The sequence below is a fragment of the Cyrtonyx montezumae genome, unplaced genomic scaffold (genome assembly GCF_038088225.1).
Source record: "Cyrtonyx montezumae isolate F1298 unplaced genomic scaffold, pur_monq_1.0 scaffold_2, whole genome shotgun sequence".
Classification (NCBI taxonomy): domain Eukaryota; kingdom Metazoa; phylum Chordata; class Aves; order Galliformes; family Odontophoridae; genus Cyrtonyx; species Cyrtonyx montezumae.
This window is the reverse complement of record NW_027071936.1, coordinates 18,505,367-18,528,406: the sequence shown is the minus strand read 5'-3', so window position 1 is coordinate 18,528,406 and position 23,040 is coordinate 18,505,367. Positions and strand designations below refer to the sequence as shown.

General features: G+C 38.5%; 1 protein-coding gene across 2 annotated transcripts; it reads right to left on the bottom strand.

Moving 5' to 3' along the window:
• Window positions 1-453: 453 nt before the first annotated feature.
• UFSP2 (UFM1 specific peptidase 2) lies at window positions 454-9,748 on the bottom strand. 2 transcript variants are annotated; one of them, XM_065736526.1, is made up of 11 exons: window positions 9,521-9,748; window positions 8,431-8,611; window positions 8,279-8,345; window positions 7,845-8,002; window positions 6,987-7,179; window positions 5,616-5,762; window positions 4,975-5,139; window positions 3,312-3,436; window positions 2,049-2,125; window positions 1,346-1,470; window positions 454-594 (listed from the first exon to the last, which is right to left on the bottom strand). In XM_065736526.1, exons 1-11 carry the CDS (start codon window positions 9,582-9,584, stop codon window positions 508-510), a joined length of 1,389 nt encoding a protein of 462 aa, XP_065592598.1. In that variant the 5' UTR covers window positions 9,585-9,748; the 3' UTR covers window positions 454-507. The 2 variants fall into 2 exon arrangements, with proteins under 2 accessions (XP_065592598.1, XP_065592599.1); XM_065736527.1 differs by having other exon boundaries at window positions 7,845-7,999.
• Between the last annotated feature and the right edge of the window lie 13,292 nt (window positions 9,749-23,040).

The window sequence follows — 23,040 nt, the reverse complement described above, 5'->3', positions numbered from 1 at the left end:
ATCAGGCAGTTAACCTGAAGTGTTTAAGCATGATCAAACTGGTTAGGTGCTGGAACAGGCTGCCTGAGGGCTGGTGGACTCACTGACCCTGTAGGTGTCCAAGGAAAAACGTTCAGACATTGTGCTGAGGAATGTTCATAAGTTCATAAGGTTGGAAAGGACCTAATTAGTGAGAACAACTGGTAATAGGTGGATGGTTGGACTGGGTGATCCTGTAGGTCTTTTCCAACCTTGGTGATATACCCAAAGTTATCTTAGCCAAAGGGAAGGAAAGAGTGTTAGTTACTTCATAATTTGTAAAAAGCAGAGTTCACTCTCTTACTCTTAGAGGTTTCACTAAAAAACAAACAAACAAACAAACAAAAAACAATAGTCTATTTAAATGATGTATATATCATTTCTATTTCAGCTGGGTTTTGATCAATTTCAAGTATTAATCTACTAACAACAGTTACTTCTAAGCCTGCTAGTATTATGGCTAAGCATGATCTTGTATAGGATTGAGATTTAAATAGCTTTTGGTCGCTGAGGTAGGCACAGGTTATAGTAGGCATCCTTGCTCCAGAAGTCCGAGCCCTTCCAACCACACCATCCCTGGCCAAGAAAAAAAAAGAGACACAATTTAAATCTGCTTTGAGTTCTGTTTTACGTATCTATGGCTAAATTAAGATCTTACTGATTATAAACTGTATGAATGGTTTTCAGGTATCCACAGAATGCAGTGACAGTTTTCAGAAAGTTCTGTGCATGCCCAGGAAACACAGTAACAGTCGTTACAGAGCTTCTGTCCCTGTTCCCACAGCCATCCAGCTTGGTTTCTAAGAAGCAGCATCTCTTTTTTCTGTATCCCACTGCCTTCTGCTGCTGCAGAGAGACTAGTGCCATTCTGAAACATTGTACTCGTCACAGCTCTAATTTCTTTCCCCTCAAAGAACCTTTGCCTTCCTCAGAAATAGAACAGAGCCAAACTGAGCTCTTAATGTGTCCCACTGACCGTGATTTACTAAATCAGTCTAGCTTTTAAGTTTACAGAATAATAGGCAATTAAATAAGGTGTTTCCAATGCAAAGGAGCAACAAACTTACTCTAAGAAAGAACATTTGTTTGCACTGTAATAATTTTACATGCTCGGTGACCCAATACATCCTCTCCAAAAGCACTGCATTTCAGAAACTAGCAACAGCTAACATGTATGCACGTTGACTGGGATCAGCACTTCCCATGAGGAGCCCACTTCTCAATGGAGAACTCAGAGAATGGCCAGTTTTCTAGTTGACTAAACATTATTTAATAACGTACATGCATACATCGAGGTGCGTGCGTGCACACAGACACAAAGTCTCACCTTTTCCAAAATAACATGCAGGTCTTCTCCTCCAGTGTAATGCGGGTCCAGAATCAAATATTTGATGTGCCCCGTAATTTCATTCCATGCCACTCCTAGTATGGTGTGAGCCAAAACACCTCCACCTAACACAGCAGGGAGATAAACTATTACATTTTTTTCCATTGCGGTGGTCTAAATACACAAGTCTGACGTAAAAGTACTAGTCACAAGTATTTTTGAACTGCTGATTTCTTGGAAATACTTTCATTCGAATTAAAGAGTTCTTATGAATGATATCTGCAACAATACCAACACTTTTATTTAAACATGCATACTGCTCCTATGATGAGTTTGGATAAGGAATGATACTCCCATCCTCAAAGCCAGATAAACACTGGGAACTTCTGAGGTGGGAAGCTTTGGGAACTGTATGAACATTTGCTCATCCAGAGAGATGAAACTTCTAGAGAAATCAGCTTCTCTCCATTTCTGATTTAAAAAGCAGCCTTTGAGAACATCATTCAGACTGATTTTTGTTCTAGGTTTAATCCTTGAGGGAAATACTGAGTGAAAAAGAGACCAGGCAGACTAAATTGCATGGTTCTCAAGGCTCCAGGGTTTTGACTGGCTCTTGTAAACTGAACCAGTACTAACTGAAATGAAGTTCAGCAGAGGATGGCCATGAACCATGACTGGCATTCTCTGATACTCAAGTACTCACCAATCATAACTGGAGTTCCTTCAGTCTTGAAATGATTAGCAAGTTCTCTTCCTTGCAAAGCGAGTTCAGAACCCTGACTAGGTGAGAAATGGGACGTTAGATCTGTCATCCTCACAAGGCTTAGTTTTTTTAAATTATCCATCACATTCATTAAATGCACAGGTAACTGATTAGAAAGTGGCTTGTTGTGGTTTAGAGTTTTTCTGTGAACTTTCTCTTGGGACAATCTGAAACATACAGATCTTAAGATTCTGTCGTTATATTTCTTCACATTGTGGTTAACGTTTTTAAAACACAAACTGGGTGTCCACTTCACCAGTTCCTGGAGAGATGGACTAAACACAGACAGAGTGCGAAGCTGGAATTCTGGCAAATGGGACAGTGAATTTATAATAACACATTCAGTGCTGCTGCTGCTGCTGCAGCTGTGCCCTATTTGTATAAGGAGAGTTAGAGGTGATAGCTGAAAGTCTGAGAGAAAGACGCAGCCTTATTGAGCTGGTCATTGGCAGTGGATAGCATGACATGTCTGCTCAGCCTGAAAAACACTGGTGCTCCCTTGCAGCAGAACTGAGCAATCCTAAGTGCTTCACAAAGGCCTGTATTCTGGATCCTAATGCACAGGAATAAAAAAGTTCCCACTAGCACAGCTGCTAGAAACAATAGGTGGAAATACAAATTGAGGAACAAAAAGATTAAAATTGGCTGTATGAAACTTTAGGAAATGTTAAAGAAACAAACTATTTTCCTACCATTAAAAATATATGTCACCATAGTTACACGCTCTTTTAGAATATCCACAGTGGAATTTATTCTAAATAAATATAACTAATGCCCAGTATTTTGGACAGAATGTAGGTTAGCCTACATTCTCTGTTTCATTATTTTATTTATCACAGATTGCTCAGAGATTTGTTATTCTGCTTACTGCTGTCCAAGTGGTAGAAATGCAGTAATTTTATTTCCAGTAAATACTAAGCATCATTCTTTTTCTCCTAAATGTATTCATAGGGTTCTTTATTGCACATAAAAGTGTCGGATTGTCAGAAGGGAAATAAATCCTTTGTTTTAATGTCACACAAATCTAGGGCAGGGGGCACTATTTCCAGGCTGCTCAGCAATTTGCCTCAATCCTGCACTGGATGGGGTAATAATTTACTGTCAGTGTGTGCCTTATGATTGAGAGACTGTGTTCCTGTTAACGCCATTTACAGAAAATGTCTTTAATAATTACTGAACTATTGAAAATGTATGCATTCTTACCTGACAAATAGTATTTTTGACGTTATTCCAAAAAGTTGATTCAAAACAAGCTGCACCTCAATAGAACCAATCCATTGCCGTGACCCAACAAATGCTGCAGGTTTGTCTCCAGCATCAACCAGAGCCTTCACAACATCAACACAGAGAAGTAAAGCAGAAATCAACAACATATGGTAGACTATTCCACCAATTTTGGGGGGAAAGAAATAGGTGTATAAATACAGGTCATGTATTTGACCTGGCCACTCAGAAGCAAACAGATTACTGAATTCAGTCACTGTGGTTTAGTTTCGGGGATGTCACTTGGATGCCAGTACAGAACAGTGCCAGTAAGAAGAGAATATGGAGCTGGGCTGATAGGCAGACTTCAAGCTGAGATGCTGAGCTGTGTAATATCTGAGCATACCATTTACAGTGGAGAAGCTGCTTCACAGACTGAGGTGCCTGGCATCTCAGAAAAGGATTCATAAAACAGTAGCCTGAGGAAGAGGCTACCGAAATAACACTGAGACTTGGCATTTAAAATAAACTCTTTTCTTTGCATGCAGCACTTGAGGTGCCTTTTCCACTTGGGATACATAAGCCCACAAAGTCTCCCTGAAGGGCTGCTGCCCTCTTCCAAGTCTGACATGCTACAGGAACATATAGGTATACATTGATTTTACTTAGGGGCAGACTGAGAAATGCTCAAGAAACCCAGTTTTTCTTTTATTGCTTATGCCTCTGTTAGGTATCATGCAAGTCATTTACCAAGTGACCCAAGCTTTGTTTTTAGGAGACTGAAAATAACTGTGGTATTTTTTAGTAGGCACACACCGTTAGTTACCCAAGCCTACACTTTTTCTTCAGTGCCATAAACAGAAAAGATCATACTAAAATTAAAAAAAATAAAAAGAAGGAAATGAAGGTTTAAGTGACAGAAAAAGCCTGCTGCTCTCAACTATGAAATTGCAGAAGAAAGCAGTAAATCAGAGCATAACACCTGGAAACTAAATCAGCTGTCACTGCAGACAGAAGTCTGTTTTAAAACTGATCTTAATATGATAGATTGCAAAACTTGTTCTCTTTCATTTGGCAAAAATAGTGAAAGCATTATAAACAGAGCTCCTAGCAGAACATTAATCCGAGGAAATATTTAGAAAACCATTTTAATGAAGCTGTTTGTACCCAGACATTTGGAGACAGCTCTCCTACTATGAATCTTGTTAAAACTAATGGAGTACTATAGTTCAATTTAAGAGATTTAAGATAAAAAACAAATTTGAAGTCTCAAATATATTAATCTGTATATGGGAATTGCTTGGTTGCAGCCTGAATCAGTGATTGAGCACCAGGTGAGGAGGCATGGCTAACCCAGGGAGCACCTGAGAGACCTGAGGCAGACCCTGGGTCCATCCCTCCTTGCTCTCATTTAAGAGCTAGCTGTCGAGGGAGTAGCTTCTTTTTTGAGGTTCTGCCGGCCCTTGGAAGGAGGTAAGCTGCTTTTTCCAGTATTGTTTTCTAAACTAAATCCTGACCAATACCTTTATAAGCATGCTCTTATCCTAGTGGATGGCACTACTGCACCTTCTGTTGCTGCACTGTTAGTCACTCCAAAATAATCTTTACAACCTTTTCTAGATAAATAAATATAAAAGAGTTAATCTGTGTAAGCATTTTGTACCTGTTGAATTTCCTTGTGTGTTGGTATAGGTGCATCAATGTAACCTTGCTGCCTGAACCAAGAGCAGACAGTTTGCAGAGATCGATAAGCGCAGCCCCAGCCGCTGTCGTCAATCCGATCTTGCATATAGTGATGGTAACTGTATGTGCCATGTACCAAATAAACCTGCACGGAGACAGATGATACAAACAGATCTGATCACACTAGGCTCAATTTTTAGAGAAAGTGTATACTGTTGTCACGACTTTTAGTTAGGGAATTGCAGTAGGTAGTATGGAAGAACTGAAGGTTTCTTATTCACACGTGATCACTCCTCTGTTGCCTGTTAGATATCTCTGTTTGTAGTTTTATTTCCTTGTTTTGGTTCTGAGAAACTCTGGAAATAGATACTAAAAATGTGAGGTATGCTCTGAAAAGGTGTATGTTATTTTATATGACAATGTAATTTGGGCAGGAGGGAGAACCAAGGAATGTGACGTGCTAAAATGATGCCATTTTGTGCAGAAACTATTTTGCATAGGAGTCCCAGTTAGATAATATCATATAGATGAGAAAGAAAAGGTATAGAAACTGAGTCACTGATTTTATTTAAGATTTGCCATTAAAAGTAACTTCTTAGTAATGTTTGGGTTTAAACTTACCCCACCAGACTCCGTACCAGGTGAAGTAAGGTGCAGGTGTGGGTTTCTGAGATAGCCATCTTTATATGGTTCATCAGGAAAATGGTAAGCATTTACTCTCTTGAAATATGGTCTGTCACACGGCAGGTTGAACAACCCATGCAATTCCTACACACAAGTTAGAATAAAAACAAAGAGCACAACTCAAATTTGTGATTAAAAGAAACATTTCAGTGGTTTTGTCTCTGTTATTAATTATAATCTTGACAGAATAGTTTAGTGAATGTAATTAGGCTGATTGTATTATGTTAATATTCAGCATGTATGTTTAGTGCTAGACCTTGCTTCTCTAAGGAAGCTGATGGAGGCTCACCTCCCATGCAAAGGGCCTGTTATTTCAGGCTTATGGCTTAAACAGATTGCCTATTTTTCAATATTGAGCTCTTTTTGTAACAGAGCTACATCTGAAGAGAGATATTGTCTTTTTTTTTAACCTGGGAGTTAAGAGTGAAGGAAATCATAAAATCACCTAGGCTGTCTGTATTACAGGTAATAGATTTTATGCAGATCACCAAACACTGAGCCCAGTAACATTAGAGTAATGTTCAGCCATCAGTGGAGGAAAGTGAACAGAAGAGAGAGCAGGAGAGACTTAGGCATCACCCATGTCTGAGGCCCCCAGAAATGCAAGGAACGTACTAGGTTCAATAATACTTTATCCAGAAGAGAATGAAAAATCCGCACAGCTTCTACTCATCTAAACAGGGAAAAGACTATTTCCCCACTCTCAGTATGTGTAAATGAGTGACCTGATCAGTTTTGAGAGCTTTCAGTCTCAAGGGATTGTTGTATCAACATTTTTACACCTCACCCATATTCCTTTTTCTAGATGTACTGAGCCAGAAGGCAAAAACAAAGTCAGCAAACTCTAGCCAGGGTTGCTCAGCTGTAACAACACCCCTCATCAACCCCCAAAACACAAAACCAGCCAGAAAAAATTCAGCCCACCCCCTAATCCTTTCAGGAAGCTTGCTAAATCTAAGCAGTAACAATTATGATCAAAGTCATCTGTAGGCAGGGTGCTCAGGGAATCCAGAATCAGAAGTACAACGCAGACTGGTTTAATGTAAAATACATCCTATGTAGTATCAAATCCCATTTTCTTAAGGAAACAAAACATTTTATAAAAATTTCTAGTAGATCAATTTTACATGTGGTATAATGCATCTACAATTAAAAAAATATATGTTTTTTTGTATATATGTCAAGATGTTAGTCTTTTTGCATTGGCTGAACGGAAGCTTTACCCTTGCTTCAGTGATAATAATAGTAAAACTAAAAACCATATTATCTCAGTATTTGTTGTACACTGGCTAAATGGAAACACTTTACCTTTCTGTAACTTTCCAGTTGGTCATCTGAAATACCTGTCGGATATGAAATTGTCACAAGGTGATTTTTTCCTGGTAACATGAAATGAAACTGTTCCGGTACCACAATTGATGTTCCCTTCATGTACTTCATGATGCATCTTTCCATATCGGTTAATTGCTTGTGAATTGCTTTTACCAGGAGATTTTGTACCCTGTGAATTATAAGGGACAACACTTAACTAGTAGAACAGTGATGGTGGATCACTTTCATAGCTCAGGTAAACAATACTCATATGTGCATTTGCACTTCCTTTGATGAACTCACTTCTTCAATCCGCTCCCACAGGGAAGGAATAAACTTCAGTGTGCTTTACTCAAAGCACAAAACTGCTCCAAGAAACTGTATCAGAAACAGAAACTCTCTGGTGATTCAGCCCTCTGAAGTGCAGGTACCCTAGCCTCCTGCCTGGGTTTGCTGAAATGCAAGTTACAATGACTCTCTCTCATACATATGTATATTTGCATTTCACCCATCCAACAATCAAATCTTATGGAAAAAATGTAAAGAAATACAAAGACTTTGCTGTTTCCCACCTTCACCTATCCCTTAGCGTAGTTCTGAGATTACAGTCATCAGATGTGCTCCAACTCTGCTTTTATACATAGTGACTTACAGGGTCTCTTGTCATTCTTATAGTGCTTTCCTTTCTTTCCTTTCTCAATTCCTTGCTCAGCAATGGTTCTGTATTCAGCTCAAGAATGCTATATGCTATTTTATTAACGTGACAGAAGATAATGCTAGCTTTCATTTATTACTTACAAGAAAAACAAGCTAGAAAATAAACTGGAAAAATTACAAGTTCAGGGTAACACTTACTTTCCCCACGTTTCTTCTGGAGAAACAGATACAACAACATCAACTGGCAATGTCATATTAACGTAGTGGTGCTCCTTATTTTCTCTTTCAATGACTGGAGACAAAGCATCTAATGAAGATGTCATCTCTAACATGAGGTCAATATTGATTACCTGCTGCTGCAAAGAATAAAGATACCAACAGTGCATCCCCAGTGATCCATGCTCCAAGAGGGCAAAAGGGAAATTGTACCAAGTTTGATATTGAGTAATGAAATAACTGGGTTAAGGACTAAAACTGTGTATTGATCCGCATTCATACGAGGTATCAATGACTTTAAAGGGGTTTTTCTAAGTCATTTAAATGTCATTTTGTATAGATAAGGCTAGAGAGGGCAGATTAACAACTTTTAAGTAATAGGTTGTAAGAAATTATTAGTGAGGTGAGATACGTACCGTATCTTGTAGCTTTTTATCCTTTTTCTTGCCAAATTTTCGGCGGGTCTCGTCATCTTGATCAAAGCTGAAGTATCAACAGGAAGATCAATTTCTAGAATATGCAATTAATCATCTACAGAATCATCATCTTATTTTTTAAATATACTCACTGCATAAATCGTTTTATCTCCTTACAAGCAGAATCATCAGTCAGCTCTGGAACAGTGTTGATACCATTGTTGGGCCACACATAGACTGAACTGTGGCAAATTCTTAACACAAGAACATCTGAGGACAGCTTATTTGCAAGATCACTGAAAACGTATTTTAATGCACTTTTTGCTGATGCTTCTGAAACACAGTAAGTACAAAATTAACTTCAAAAAACTCTCATTTCTGTGATGGCTGCTGGACAAACATTTCTTAAAAAATCACATTTTAAACAATGAATATAAATGCAAGTGCTGTTATAATCAGAAAAATGACTACGTGAACAAAAACTGAGATAAGATTTCACTTGGCAGGTATGCCTCAGTAAAAGCATACTTTTTTCCCTCAGTTTCTGAATGATCAAATAACGACCTATGTTGTTGCTGATTCTCACATCAGTCATTCTTAGGCCTACAGTTGCAAGCTTCTGGGAATAGAAAAGCTTCTGCATATGCTTATATCTGATCTTATTGGTAAGCCCTGGAAAGATTAAATCTGAGCTGCATGTCACTGACTTCAGGTTTTTTTTCCCAAAAACCTCTGCCCTAAAACACAATGAATTTTTTGGAAAAAGGGAGTACAGTTCATCTGCAGGCCAATTCTGGAAAACATAACCAAATTAGCTAAGATGGTCTAGTCCAACCATCAAATGCGAGCCTAGCAGAGAATGGCTTTGTCCCATCAGCCCCTGGGTTATGGGCCCAGCGAGCTTCTGCTGTAATGCTCAATCATGTTTCTTCAACTTTGTTAGCTTAGATTTGCAGTTTCTGCACTCCAAGTCTTTCAAAGCTATGTTATTAGGAAAATATCAGATAAAATCCATCGCTGGGGACAGCCAAGGTCAGGCTGGAGTGGCTCTGAGCACCTGCTGGAGCTGTAGGTGTCCCTGCTCATTGCAGGGGGTTGGACCACGTGGCCTTTAGGGGCCCCTTCCAACTCAAATGATTTTATGATCTAGTGAAATGCCAAGAAAACAAACGCTGTAGCTTGTTAAGTAGCATTTAAACAATTCTTTTTTTTTTTTTAAATCTGACAGCCTTACAGACACACCATCAGTCGTAGCCAGCTGAAACGCCAAATCCAAGCCCCCTCGTACTCGGAAGAGTATGTCCATAGCTTCCAGAATTACCTGGGGATCAAAAAGGAGTCGTTATTTCATCATGCTTCCTCTCAGGTTAAACTGACTCGCAGTGCCGCGGCGTAGAGGCAAGGCCAGTGAATAAGCACAAGCAGGGAGCACAAGCGCCCGCTGACACCTTCCCACAGCCGTACCCCCATGACACGAGCGCTGTCACAGACAGCCGCGGGGGAACGGCCCAAGCGCACGCCGGCTGCGTGTGTGCGCAGCGGGTAGCCCCCCCCCCCCATCCTCCTTCCGCTAACCCGGCCCGGCTGTCCCTCCCCCCGCCGTCAGGTGGCGCTGTGGCAGTAGCCCACCCGCGGGGACCCCCGAGGGAAGGCGGGCTCACCACGCCGTCAGCGCTGCAGCGGGGGCCGAGCCCGGCCGCATCGTCAGTGCGCATGCGCACTCCTCCCCGCAGGAAAGCGGGCCGTACCAATGCGGGGCGTGGGGGGGGAAGTGGGCTGCTGGGCCTTTTCCCGAGCCCGCCTTCTTTTGCGAGGGCGCGAGGCACGCTGAGGTGGCGTGGGGTGCAACAAACATGGTGTTGGGCTTTTGCTGCTCGTGCAGCAAAGCGTGCCTGAGCGATGGCGCCGTGGTTCAGCTCAGGATAGGTTATAAAGCACTCTGTTATGATGGATGTCATCAGCCACCTGCTCAGTCTGTTCACTGTCCTCGTGTTCCTTTGGCTTCCATCAGGAGCGGTGTTGAGGAAAAACAGACATTTGCTATAAGCAATTTGTACGGAAATCAGAAGAAATGGGAAAAATTCACCATGACCAGCTCTTGGGTTGTGGTTGGAGAGCTTCTGAAGCTCAGAATCATAGGGACTGGAAGAGACCTATGGAGGTCATTGAGTGCATCCCCCTGCTAAAGCAGGCTCCCTGCAATGGGTATATTGCACAGGTCAGTGTCCAGACAGGTCTTGAATGTATCCAGAGAAGGAAACTCCACAAGCTCTCTGGGCAACATTCTTAAAAAGATTGTATTAAACCATAAATTCATATAATTAATTACTTAAATTTTTCCTTAAAGTTTCAAATGCAAGTTTAATTAGCAGTATGCTTTTATTTAATGCAGATTGCTATTGACACTATTCTATTATGTATTTTCACATGAAAATTATTTTAATAAAATCGATTACATTGTAGATTGGACCTTATTTTTTTCTTTCTTTCAGTTGGGGGCATGAAAGGAGACACATATGATCCTAATCTATTGCCATCCTAATCTATTGCCATCCTAATCTAAGCCATTCTGCTGACCCTTCTGTATTTAAGAAAACCATGGCTGTCCCATCCAGTAAAGAAGATGGTTTTCCATCTTCCTCCTGGACCTGTTATAAGTGTAATGACTTTAAACATCACAAGGTAAGGCGCTTTAATTTAAGTTCACATTTCATGTGTGCTGTCTGCCAACATTCATTAGGGCAGCTTTTTGCTTTCTAAATTACTTGAATAATTGAAGGAATATCAACGAAAGACAAGAAATGTTTGAAGAGCATTGCTTTCTACATTTATACCTATACTTTTGAAAAATTGTGTTACTGTGTAAGTATTCTAGAGACCTTCAAATAAGGCAGTGCACTTGTAATTGGAAAGGTATATTAAAATATCTTTTCTGATGTAATAAATGTCAAAAATAAACAAACAAATAAAAAAAGCACTGAGAATTATGTTAAAAAAAAAAACACAACAGGATTTGGTTTCATTTTCACTTATGTTTATGGAGTAAAATTGGCTCCCTCTACTGGCAAATGTATTACCAGTTAATCTCAGCCTGTGAAGTTTTTGAAATGATGGCATTCAGATTTGGTCATGACTACAAACATGTGACTGTGTAATGTTAGAGAAGGTTTATAATATAATGGACATATATAGGTATATAAGCACGCTCTTTACCTTTTAAAATCATGCTAAGGTATAACCTCTATTTTTAAATATTTTTCTGTGCGTGGCTTTATTTGAACTCAAGCATATAATCAGGACTGTGTTCTTTATTCTTTAGTAATTTAAAGAAATTACATTCAAATGGGATTTCTGAGGCTGCGTGTAGAAATGTATGAGTACATGTGCATTTTTTTACATACCCCATGAGCAACTTATGTGAAATATTTTAGAAATATTTGGTTAAAATTTGGAAAACAGTCTTAGAGGAATGTTTCACGGTTCTGATTTGTCTTTTACATATGGTACGTGAAGTTAAAGAATTAGACCTCTTATCTATCTGTGGCTGTTCTATTTACCAAATATTTGAACTTGCACAATTACTTTTCAAGTTGCAGAAATGGTTTAAAGGTTTAATTGGCACTGATAAGGCCAAGGCAGAAGCTACATATTACTCCCCACTGATTTAATTATTTTCCATTCTTTCTTACATTCCATTAATAACTTTTTGCATGCCAAAAGTCTGCTAACTAGCAACACTGATGTAAGAAAGTACAATCTTCCATGTATCCACTCATGGTATTAAACCAGTGCAAGAGAAAAATAATGGTACACTTGTCTGGGTTGCCTTCTTATCAGTGTATTGTTTGTGTTATTGTTCAGCAATGGAATAAAAATTCATGTTCCCAAATGAACTGTTTTTATGGGAAACAAACAAATAGACAGAAAAACCTGACTTCATGTAAAGTAAGTGTAAAAAGTGAGAAGGAGTGGGTGATTGTAAAGTATCACTGTGTGCTTGCACGAACTGTTACAATGGACTTGTTAAGAATATTTATAAAGAGAAAAATTTCACATCTCCAAGGTAAAGTTCCACAGAAAGAAGTCCAGTCTACTATTTCAGATTCTCAGCTACGATTTATCTCCCAACAATTTAAAGAATATGTTTATTTTTGCTTCATAATTCCTAGGTTTGTTGGTATGAGAATTGTGAACAGCATTTGTTTATGTATGATGCTTCTATCTCATAGAGTTTAAGAAGTGTGGTAAAGTATTTTTCAAGTCATTTGTTTTCTCACTGCATTACAAATTTTATGTACTTCTGAGTGGAAAGGTTATCTTAGGGTTCTGACCATAATACTACAACTGGATTTGCTAGTGTAAATTCTTGCTCTCACACAGAGTTGTATGGAAACCAAATAGACGCCACATGGATTCAAGTCATTAAATCTAATTACAGAAATGGGTATAACAGTTTTTCATTTTTACAAAAACTTCCCTGTTTTGTAGAATGATATACTAAAAAAAATCTAATTAGTTTATCTTCATCTGCATAACAGATCAATAAATATAAACAACTGGGACTGCACACCTTGCATCTTATTAGGTAAAAATGGTGAAATGAAAGGTACGATTTTTAGACCCTTAACAGAGCAGCTGCTGATAGACATTCAGAGCAAATGAAGATATGAAAAGTGGAAGTCAAGTGTGTAAGGCAATCCAGTTTGATTAAATATTGAAAATGCAATATTTGGTTATTTGATGATGTGTATATTTGGTTATGAAGCTAATATTGCAGTGGAAATAGTGCACATCTTTCAAAGAATATTAGTGTATGTATTAGTCAAGTAAGTCAGTTGCCCACAGTGAAACTGAGGTCGTCATTTCCCTATAGTAGAATTACAGCTGGCAGTTTATTTCATCCATACTTTTGCCATCTTAAAGACCCTCAGTTCTGATGACCTTCTCAAAATGACCAATATCAAGGATTATTGATACTTGTTGTAAAAGGGAGTTGTCTGTTTACCATCATCTCTTTACCACCCTCTCTCTGTTTCCTGACAACTCTTAAGTGCTGCCATATTCTCCAAGAGAATGTACATGGAAGGATCATAACAAATGTAACGTTTCAAACTTCTTGGTTGGAATTATGATCCTAATTTTTGTCAGGTTTTTATATGTGGTCCAAGGAATTTACTCATATAAGTCAAAGCTAATTTATTATTATTAAAAAAGGCATTCCCCCAAACCCTCAGCATATATATATATATCCTAATATTTCCTATTCAGGGAAAAAATGAAGACAACCTTTCTTTATTCTTTACCATAAGTATCTTTATTTGTGTTCATAAGATCCTTTTTCTTCTTCCTTTTTATTTTTTTGGTAATTCTGGACTGGACATCACATCCCCATCATCAAAGTAAATAAAACAAAACCTGACAGTTGTTGACTAGGTCTCCCAGCATTTTTTGAGGCACAAAACTGCTTGCTTTGAAATCAAGAGGACCCAACCATATTTTAAAATGTTGAAATTCAGACCCAGGATTTCTAGGTAGATTGGACTGCACTGCGTTTCCTCCCGAATGCAGTTGTCATGTAGCACAGCTGATGAAACAAAACCAAACCCCTGTAAGTCCGATCAGGGGTGTGTTCCTCAGCTTAGGATATTTCATATAGTAGTAATCCACTGATACTAAGTAGATTTACCTTTAGAAAAGTGGACTTTCTGGCCATTACAGATAAAGGCCACTTGTGTTCTGTAGGAAGAGATGTTGTTTAACAACAAAATGTGAAAAACTTGATGGTTGACTACTTAAGAAGTTATTTTACTGGGCTTGTCAGTGACTAGGAACAGTCACAGGTGAAGCTTTGTTTATCAGAAATGTGAACACTGATAATAGCCCCTTACTGTCTTGGGAAGGGCAAAACACCCCTCGGTCTAGCAAAAATTGTCTAGAAATTATAACCATGTCACAATTCCTTGTGGTGGGAAGATATCATCTAGATAACACCGCAGGAGTCTCTTCATGCATGAATCACAAGCATGATTTGTACCTAAAAAACATCAGATAGAAATTAACAACAAAATACGATTGTAATGGTGTAAGATTTCATTCTTCTCACAGTGTATGTTCTGTTTAAATGCCAGTGTAACAACATCTTACCAAGTGGGACACCGTCACTGCTCGGTGCAGTTTGCATCTACAAGGTTGCTTTATTCTCTGCTTCCAATTATGTAGAAAAAGATGGCATGGTAAGATTGTGTCATTCAAAAACCCAACCTCCTCATAGAGAAGCACTTTTACCACGGTGAGGATAGTGTGAGAACGGCTGCTATGTTCATTTTTGTTTCTCAATAATTTCTCTGTCAAAAACGCAGTATTATAAATACTTGTGTTAATATCCAAAAAACTGGAGATAGCAGCCAAAAGGACAGATTTTAAATCATATAGTAAACACTGATTTCTGAATAAAATTCCAGAGAGACATCCTGGATAGATTCAGTCCACTGCTTTTCTAGAATACCAGCTGAGATTGACTTAACAGCTTGCTTCCTCCTTTTCTAATCCATTCAATAACTTGTTCTGGGGAACAACCATCTCTTCAGTCAAATATTCTTACATGTTATTTCTCTGGAAAAAAGAGCAGAAAACAGTCGTAAATAATTACTGAGCTCTAAAATTCACATGAATGCACTGAGTTACAATTAACCAGGAATTATTACTGTAGTCATCAAATCTAATTAATTGAATGTATTTTAACTTTAATTTTCCTCTGAACGCAGGTACATCAGAGCTATAACCTAAAATAGAGGAAAAGACAAACAAGAGATCTAGAAAGTGTCCTAAAAATAAAACTGGCGAGGGAAATTCCCTCAGAAAAAGTCCTGAAAAAATATTTTGGTAAACGTTATAAAGCCACAATTATAGAGCTAATAGATTTCCCCTCTTCCCATATCCCAATTTATTTTTCTGTACAGCTTATCTCACTGAATAGTTCTATTCTGATGGTTATCCTATGAGTACAATTAGAAGAAGACTCATCAATTTTGTAGATTATAAAAGTGCTATGAAAGCAATTCTGTGTTTCTTTGGAAGATTTCTGAAATGTTGAGCTAGGGGATCAAGGCTGTAGCTTCATTAACTACACAACTCTCAAGTATTTGCTGTTTTAAATAAAATCTTAGAAAGGAGGAAATGTACATTCATAAACATTTATAAAGATAAGCCAGTGTCAGCAAGCCCAGCTTCACTGGTGTTGTTCTGTTACATCAGGTGTAACTTTGAAGATAATAATAACAGTTTGATATGGAAACCTTTTCAGCTAGGTGCCTCTGAGGAAATTTATCATAAGAACTGTCTATCTGGAGTGGGAGAATATAAGAATAAATAAAAATCAGAACAAAAATTAAGATTAAAACAAAAATCAGAACAAAAAATAATTAATTTTTGTTAATTAAAAATTAACAAAAAATAATCAGAACAAAAATCAGAACAAAAATCAGAACAAATTTTAATTCAAGTACTCTGAACTCAAAACTATATGCCTGGATACCTTTCCACAGATTTCTTTTCTTTTCCCCATCCCTTTCACACACAAGTATCTACAAATTCAGAACAATTTATTTCTATTGCATCTCCTTCCAGCAGCATTAATAATTTATCATATTTAGTAAGCCATAAAGGTGACTTGTGCAAGTTATGTCATGCAGCTCTACAGAAGTGTGACAACAGATCTCCTATTTAACTGCTCTTTCCATATTTAATTCTCTCTTGCTCTCTTTAACTGCTCTCTTCTTTCTGTGCATCTTGATTTCACTCTTCTTACTTGGGTTTACTTTGTGGCTGCTTCTTCCCCCATAGTAGAGAACACCGGGGTGAAGAAATGCTGCAAAATGAACTGCAGCACCATGGAATCTTTTCTTGTCTGTAGTTCCTTTCGTAGGCCCTAAAGCATTCTGCACGTCACAGGAAGAGTGTATCATTCCACATAACTGATATTGATGACCAGAAGTCCTCAGTGCAGAAGCAAGTATTCTCCATATGCTGCTTTAATTTATACTTTCTCTTTACAACCTGTTGCATTGCAGGATTTGGGCCCTTGGAATTATGCAGTTGTTGCACAGAATTCTTCTGAGGACGTTACATACCTTCATTAATCTGAATGCAATGATCAGATGGCCATCTCCAGTGGACTCAGATTATCAGAAAAATGTAAACAGCAGTTTTATAACATGAAGTTTGTTTCCTCCCAAAGTTCTCACAGGTGTAAAAGTTTATTTGTAAATTTGAGTAAGAAAATTATTTTAATTCCAGAAGCCTTCTACAGAAGTTTATGGGAAAGATCATGAATAAGTTTTAAATATGGGCTTTTGTTGCAAACACAAAATTATCTGTAGTATAATTATATATATTAGGAATGCAAGTAGGGCAAGTGCAGAGTCTTGTACCTGGGGAGCAATAGGCACACGTGTCAGTACAGGTTAGGGACTTATCTGCTGGAGAGGAGCTCTTAGTCGTGGTGGACTGCAGGTTGGCCACGAGGCAGAAGTGTGCTCTGCTGGCCAAGGAGGCCAATGATATCTTGGGGGGCATTAAAAAGAGAGTGCTGTATCCTGGTGAGGCTGCATCTGGAGTACTGTGTACAGTTCTGGGCTCCCTCGTTTAAGAAATGAAGACATAATAGTGCAAATGTCTGAACTGTTACTGATGAGTGAGTTCACGCAGCTTTTTATAAAAGCAGTTTATTTTGGATACTTACGAGAAATAACCATTAAAAAAAGATTAGCAGAGGAGGCATTGCGACTTTCTGTCACTTTCCAAGAAAGTAAATGCCAGAAGTACCACTGAGGAATCTGACCAGCTCTGAACAGCAGCTGCAGAAAGTTTCCACATCCTTTAACAGGCAGCACCTCGAGAAGAATTAAAAAATCAATGCACGATTTTCCTACGGTTCAAAAAATCAAAGTAATATCATAGAAATGGTAATTCTTCTGGGTTTCAGCATGGAGGGATTTTTCCTTTGACCTCCTGCTCGTTGCAAGGAAGGCTCCTTGTTGTGCAGGTGGAGCTGCACAACGTGCATGTCAACTGCAGAGGGCGCTACAGCCCTTGAGAAGTACTTCTGAATTAGTTTTTATTTGATATCCTTATTTCTTATTTGGAGGAAAATCTTGATTTCTTGTTTAGTAATTCACTTGTGTAAAATGCGTACAATTAAGGTATCTTTATACATGTGTTCTGTGAAGCACCTGCTCAAGGGCGGGCAAATGCTTCATCTTTTCAATCTCAGCAAAGAAGGAGAAAAGTAGGAGCGCCTGTACTTTGCCACAGCGCTGCTCTTTGCCTTTGTGATTGTGTAGGCTCTAAAACGTACTGCAGAATCAGTGCAGCGAGTACCTCAGTACAGAAAGTAGTTTTATCAATGTGCTGCCACAGTTTCTGTTCGATACAGAAAAGCAGCAAATGGGAACATTATATATATAGTATTACTGTGTCATCTCACTCTGATGAACACAGTCATAATGTGTTATTAGTCGAACAGTAAGTAAAGCGTTTCTGAATGTTTTCACTTTCCTTAGGATACATGCCAATAGTTTGTATTGCATCTTCTGTGGTCAGGTGTCGATGCTCTCTCTTGCACTATGACATCAAGTCATTGTTTTCAGTAGCACATTTTAGAACTGAAGTCTTGTTGGCTGCTGATTTCCAGTTACAGATCCTGAGATGATATAAGATATCGAATGTAGAACTGAATATTTGTTGTGTTTCTATGCACTATCGTTGAATTTTGGGCATGCTTGCAAGGCAAGGGAATTGGAATAAAACTTCCTGTATCACATGAGAATCCAGTGCTGTGTTAATTCCTAAACATTCTTTGAATTGGAATGCCCCATTGCCACACGTGTGTCTTCTTCCCAGAGGAATGCTTTCACCTTCAGACTGCTAAGTAGCACCTGTCACTTGTGAGGTGGTTGCTATGTAGTGGGCAAGGCAAGTTTAACTGAGTTCCACACGACCTAGGAATTGGGTGCTAATGCTTCCTGTGCAAAGCTTGTTTCTGTGAGAAGCTGCTAGGTGTGCTATCTGTCAGCTCACTCAAGAAGATCTCATTAGTAAATCAGTACTACTTATTTTTATTATTTTATTTAGTAAATTACTACTAGTTAGTAGTATAGGGGGCAAATCGTGGTCAAGACTGAAGTGCCCCTGAAGATGTGAAGATGAACTCTAGCTTTTCATTTGTCATATGTTTATGAATTAAATACTAATGGTCGATCTGACTATTTCTAGAAGTCTTAAAGAGGAAAAGAACTTTCTTGCTTCCTTTGTTAATTCTCATGCAAGTTCTATTAACTAACTGTGTTTTACATCTGTGTGCAGAAGCCAGCAACATGCATTTCTCCTGCAGTTCCAAAACAGTTGCACACAATTTTATACCCAATAAAACAAACAAGTGGTTTTAATTGTGTAACAGTTTTATTCTCTTTCTTTTTAACCCAGACTATCAAAATGTATTTCAGCATCATTTTTAGAGTACAGTTTTCTGATTGAAATTATTTATGTTGCTTTCTAACAGTAATTTTCTGTTAAATATCTAAGCAAGTGCTCGTGCATCCAGGAGTAAATATTCTTCTGCAAATCTTAGATGTATGTTGTGCAGAGAGGAATAGAAATTTGTACAAAATCTCCTTAAAATATGCCATTGCCTTTTTGTTGTTAGTTACAGGGTTATCATAGAGTCGTTAGTGTTGGTCTGGCCCTGGTTCTTCTTCCATAGGGCTTGGCTCTTTTCTCTTCTTCAGGGTATATTCTAAAGTCAAACAGTATTCCTCAGGTGGTCATAGAAGTTAAATTAGTGCTGGCAGTCAGAGATGCTTTTCTGTGATGTGATATTATTAGGAAGCTGAGAGACCATCATCGTTCTGCAGGGGGCTGATGGGAAATGCATATGGTGCTCTGCAGAGAATAGTAATAAGTTATAGAGGTCTGATGCTGTTTTTTGTTCCTACTGAAGTCAGTGGGAGTTTTACTACCTACTTCAGCAAAAATAAGAATAGGTCCTTCATCAGCACTTGTCCACATAAGCCAGGTTATATGCTGAGAAACAAACTGATTTGAGCCCTGACTTGAAGTGGAGAGTTGCTGTGGTTAAGGCCAAGCATGACTTTGCATCCAGAAGTGTAAATTCTGTAGTTTGCATCCTCTGAGTTCAGAAGATCACTGTGAATTACAGGAAAATGCCCAGTAGATGCATCTAACTTAATGTAATGGTGGTGACAGCAAGATTGGTATAGCCCAATGAAATTTCAAGATGGGAGAAAATGTTTTATCATCGGGTAATTGGAGTGCTAAACCTATATTGTAAGCAAAGCTCTTGTTCAAGTTATGTTATCATAGCAACCTAGTGTGGGTTCTGTTATGAGAAATGCAGGGCATTGAAGTTGATAGCTTTTCACATAACGGGTTGTAATGTCTTTGATTTCTGTTACTGAAGATAATGGTATTTCTCTGTTTTTTGGGAACTATGTGATCAACTAAAAATTGCAGTTTGCAGTGGACACCACGATTATTGCTTTATATGTTCTGTTTCTATACTTATTAGATTTTCCATTGGTGTTGAAAAGTCATTCCTTATCTTTCAGTGCCATCAGAGTAGCCCTCTGATGTTTTTTGCTGTTTTGAGGGAAAGCAGAGTTTTCTGGCAAATAGGGTTTCGGCAGTTTGCATCTCTTTACATTCTGTCAGCCTATGTACTTTGTCCCCTACAAGTCTACGAGATCACAGTAGCTGCAGAGTTCACAGGCTGTGTGGTGTGATAATTGCTAGGGTGAAATGAAAGGCAGTGGTGACCCCTGCTACCGTGTTACAGCTGTGACACAAAGCTCAAGTGGGCCTGTTCAGCTTCTGCTGTTATGCTTTAATGACTGTTATGTGAAGAGATCCAAACATCTGTCTGGAATGATGTTTTGCCTTAAAGTCTAACTGCATAATCATGTTTCTTAACTGCTCTCATCAGCAACACAAATCACAAAAGTGGTTTGTGTTGGAGATGACCAAACTGGTTGAGCTGAGCCCCACGGATCCTGATGGCTGTGTTGTTGAAACAATGAGTAAAAGGGCTGTTGGAATCCAGGATCTTTGCTTGCTGCACCAGTGTTACCAGGCAGGACTGGGGCAGCGAAATACCCCCCTCTGCTCTGCCTTTTCCCAAGTTTGAAGAGCCTTTATTGCCTTCCTTCTCCTTCCTTTGTTCCCCATGTGTTCTCCTGGGGTGGTGGTGGTTGGGGAAGGAAGGGAGGTTTTGTTCACTGGTGAAAATCTTGAGTGTTTGTTTCTGTTCATGTTAGATTAAGAGACAGGTAAACCTGTAAACATGGAGTGACAATTTATTAGTGTGGTTCACTTTGCAGATCTGTAACCTTTGCTTCGTTTCTGCCAAGTGATAAAACACATTTTTTATACTAGGTACTGTGTTCAATTTATAGTAATTTTATATAATGGTTTTGTTCAGCTTAACGTGAGAGTAAGTCCAATTGCTGAGAGGGGACTATACATTTCATTCCATTCCTATTTTACTTTTCTCCAGCTGTGTGTGTTGCAGCCCTTCTCAATGTGGAGAGAATGGGTTTGTTATTTTTTTTCTCTACTGTTGTAAACGCTCTAGTTTCCAGTAGCAGTGTAAAACTGAGCATAATGTTTCAGCACTGTTTTAGAAAACTACACAGAATCTGAAAGAACTGAGGACTGGGCCCGTCGTTTTTCCCTTTCAAGCGACTAGCAGAAGGACTATATGATCATGTGCTATGCTATTTGTCAAGCACTTAGAAAATAAACATTCTAGCATCAAAAGCCTTTATAGAATCATATCATAGAACCACAGAATGGTTTAGGTTGGAAGAGACGTTACAGACCACCCAGCTCCCGCCTCTCCTGCAGGCTGGGTGCCCCCCACAAGGCTGCCCAGGGCCCATCCAACCTGGCCTTGGGCACCTCCAGGGATGGGGTACCCACAGCTCTGGGCAGCAGTGGCAGCGCCTCACCAGCCTCAGTGAAGAAGTTCCTCCTCACATCTAACCTAAATCTTCCCTCGGCTAGTTTAAAACCATTCCTCCTTATTCTGTTGCTATCAGATCATTTAAAAAGTCAGTCTCCATCTTGTTTCTAAGCTCACGCTGAATATCTCAACAACCAGCACTCCAGGTCCTGCCACCTATTGTGTCAACTGCACGTCTCAGCTAAGCAACATCATCATCAAACTTGCTGAGGGTGCACTCAATCCCACTGTCTGTCACTTGATAAGGAGGTACGGGTGGCATTGTTCTCATTCTGGACTCCAGAAATGATTAGGTTTTGAGGACTGTAAGGATATACAGAATAAGTTTCAGTTTTTCACTAAGATTGCTCATGTGTATATTTATGTTCACACTTAAATGCTTTATAGGAGTAGCTTGAAATGTTAACCTCAATAATTAATACGAAATTCTGCTAAAAAATCCATATTGTAGTACTGTTGTAAATTCACTAACGCTGATTTTGTAAGCTTTCAGTCAAGCATATGTCATACAAACTGCTTCAAAAATTTTGTGCTAATTTTGTTTCAAAATTACAACTTTTGAGCCCATGATTTTTCAGTAATATCTGAGCAAATTGCCTGGTATTTTGCTGTTCTGGCTGCGTGATGTGTAATAACGGACCTGCTTAAGGGTAGCAAGAAGCTCAGAAATTTGTGTATACCGAGTTCATAATGCAATTGTGGCTTATATTCCAAATATAATTCAGAGCGTAACGAGGATGTGAATCTATGGAGTTCATTTTGTGAAGTTTTCCAGAAGGAGAAATCTGGCTATTAGTTAGTTAGATAATGAGCTCCTGTTAGATCAGTTGTTTTCTTTGGAAATAATTTCTGCAAGTTCAAATATTATTTTGTTGCTACTCGTTATGCATTGTTGCAAATAACTGTCCTGTTTCAAGAGATGTAGAATTGCCTGTACCTTATTCTAGCATTAAGCACAATTACTTGAAAACTATTTTTTAATTTTATTTCCCCTTTTTATGTTGTCTCTATTTATTTGCACTGTAGTTATTCTCCATGTATTATTTTTCCTATCTGTAAAAAGCAGGGCAAAAATTGGCAGCAGCAATCAAAAGTCTTTCTGATTTAGGAGAAGGCAAAAGTCTCTCTGTTTTGCTGTATTATAGATAGTACTGTTGCAAATATCACTAGATTTTTGGTACAGAGGTTTCAGTCTTATATTTTCTGTGGAAACTTATTTATATGTAAAATACCGTGAAATTAGATACTAGAATTGACTCTTAATTAATCTGCATTTCCTGCAAAATATTGATATAATCATTGTAAAAAGCATCCTGCTTGCCTGCGTTTGAAACTCACTTCTCTTTTTTATATTGTTGTTGAAAACTGGTTCTGTAGCTGTCAGTATTAAGGTGTTAAAAGCATCCATATTAAATCATGTATTTGTTTGAATTTATTTGAAAAAAATAAAGTTGTCCTTTTAGGAAGCACTAAGAGTATCTTAAAAGGCACCCTTAAGTGTGCAGAAGTTATGTGCTAGAGCATTTTACTTTTAGCAGTCTGGAGTGAGTTTGAGAATGCTTTCTGAAGGTTATAGTTAATATACATGGAAAGGATAAAATGTTGGGGAGTTAAGACATGACAATCCATGCACTGAGCAAGGGATTATTAACTGAATGACACAGAAATTCTGTCATGGTATGTTGTAAGTTGTGCAGCTCTTCAGGCTTTGTCACCTTTCTCAGAA

Excerpts from the sequence above, each read along its gene's own strand:
- UFSP2 (XM_065736526.1), bottom strand. The coding sequence starts at position 9,584 with ATGGACATACTCTTCCGAGTACGAGGGGGCTTGGATTTGGCGTTTCAG. Across the intron at positions 8,346-8,430 it reads GAGATAAAACGATTTATGCA|CTTTGATCAAGATGACGAGA; the intron begins GTGAGTATATTT and ends TTGATACTTCAG. Across the intron at positions 5,763-6,986 it reads AACTGGAAAGTTACAGAAAG|GAATTGCATGGGTTGTTCAA; the intron begins GTAAAGTGTTTC and ends ACTTGTGTGTAG.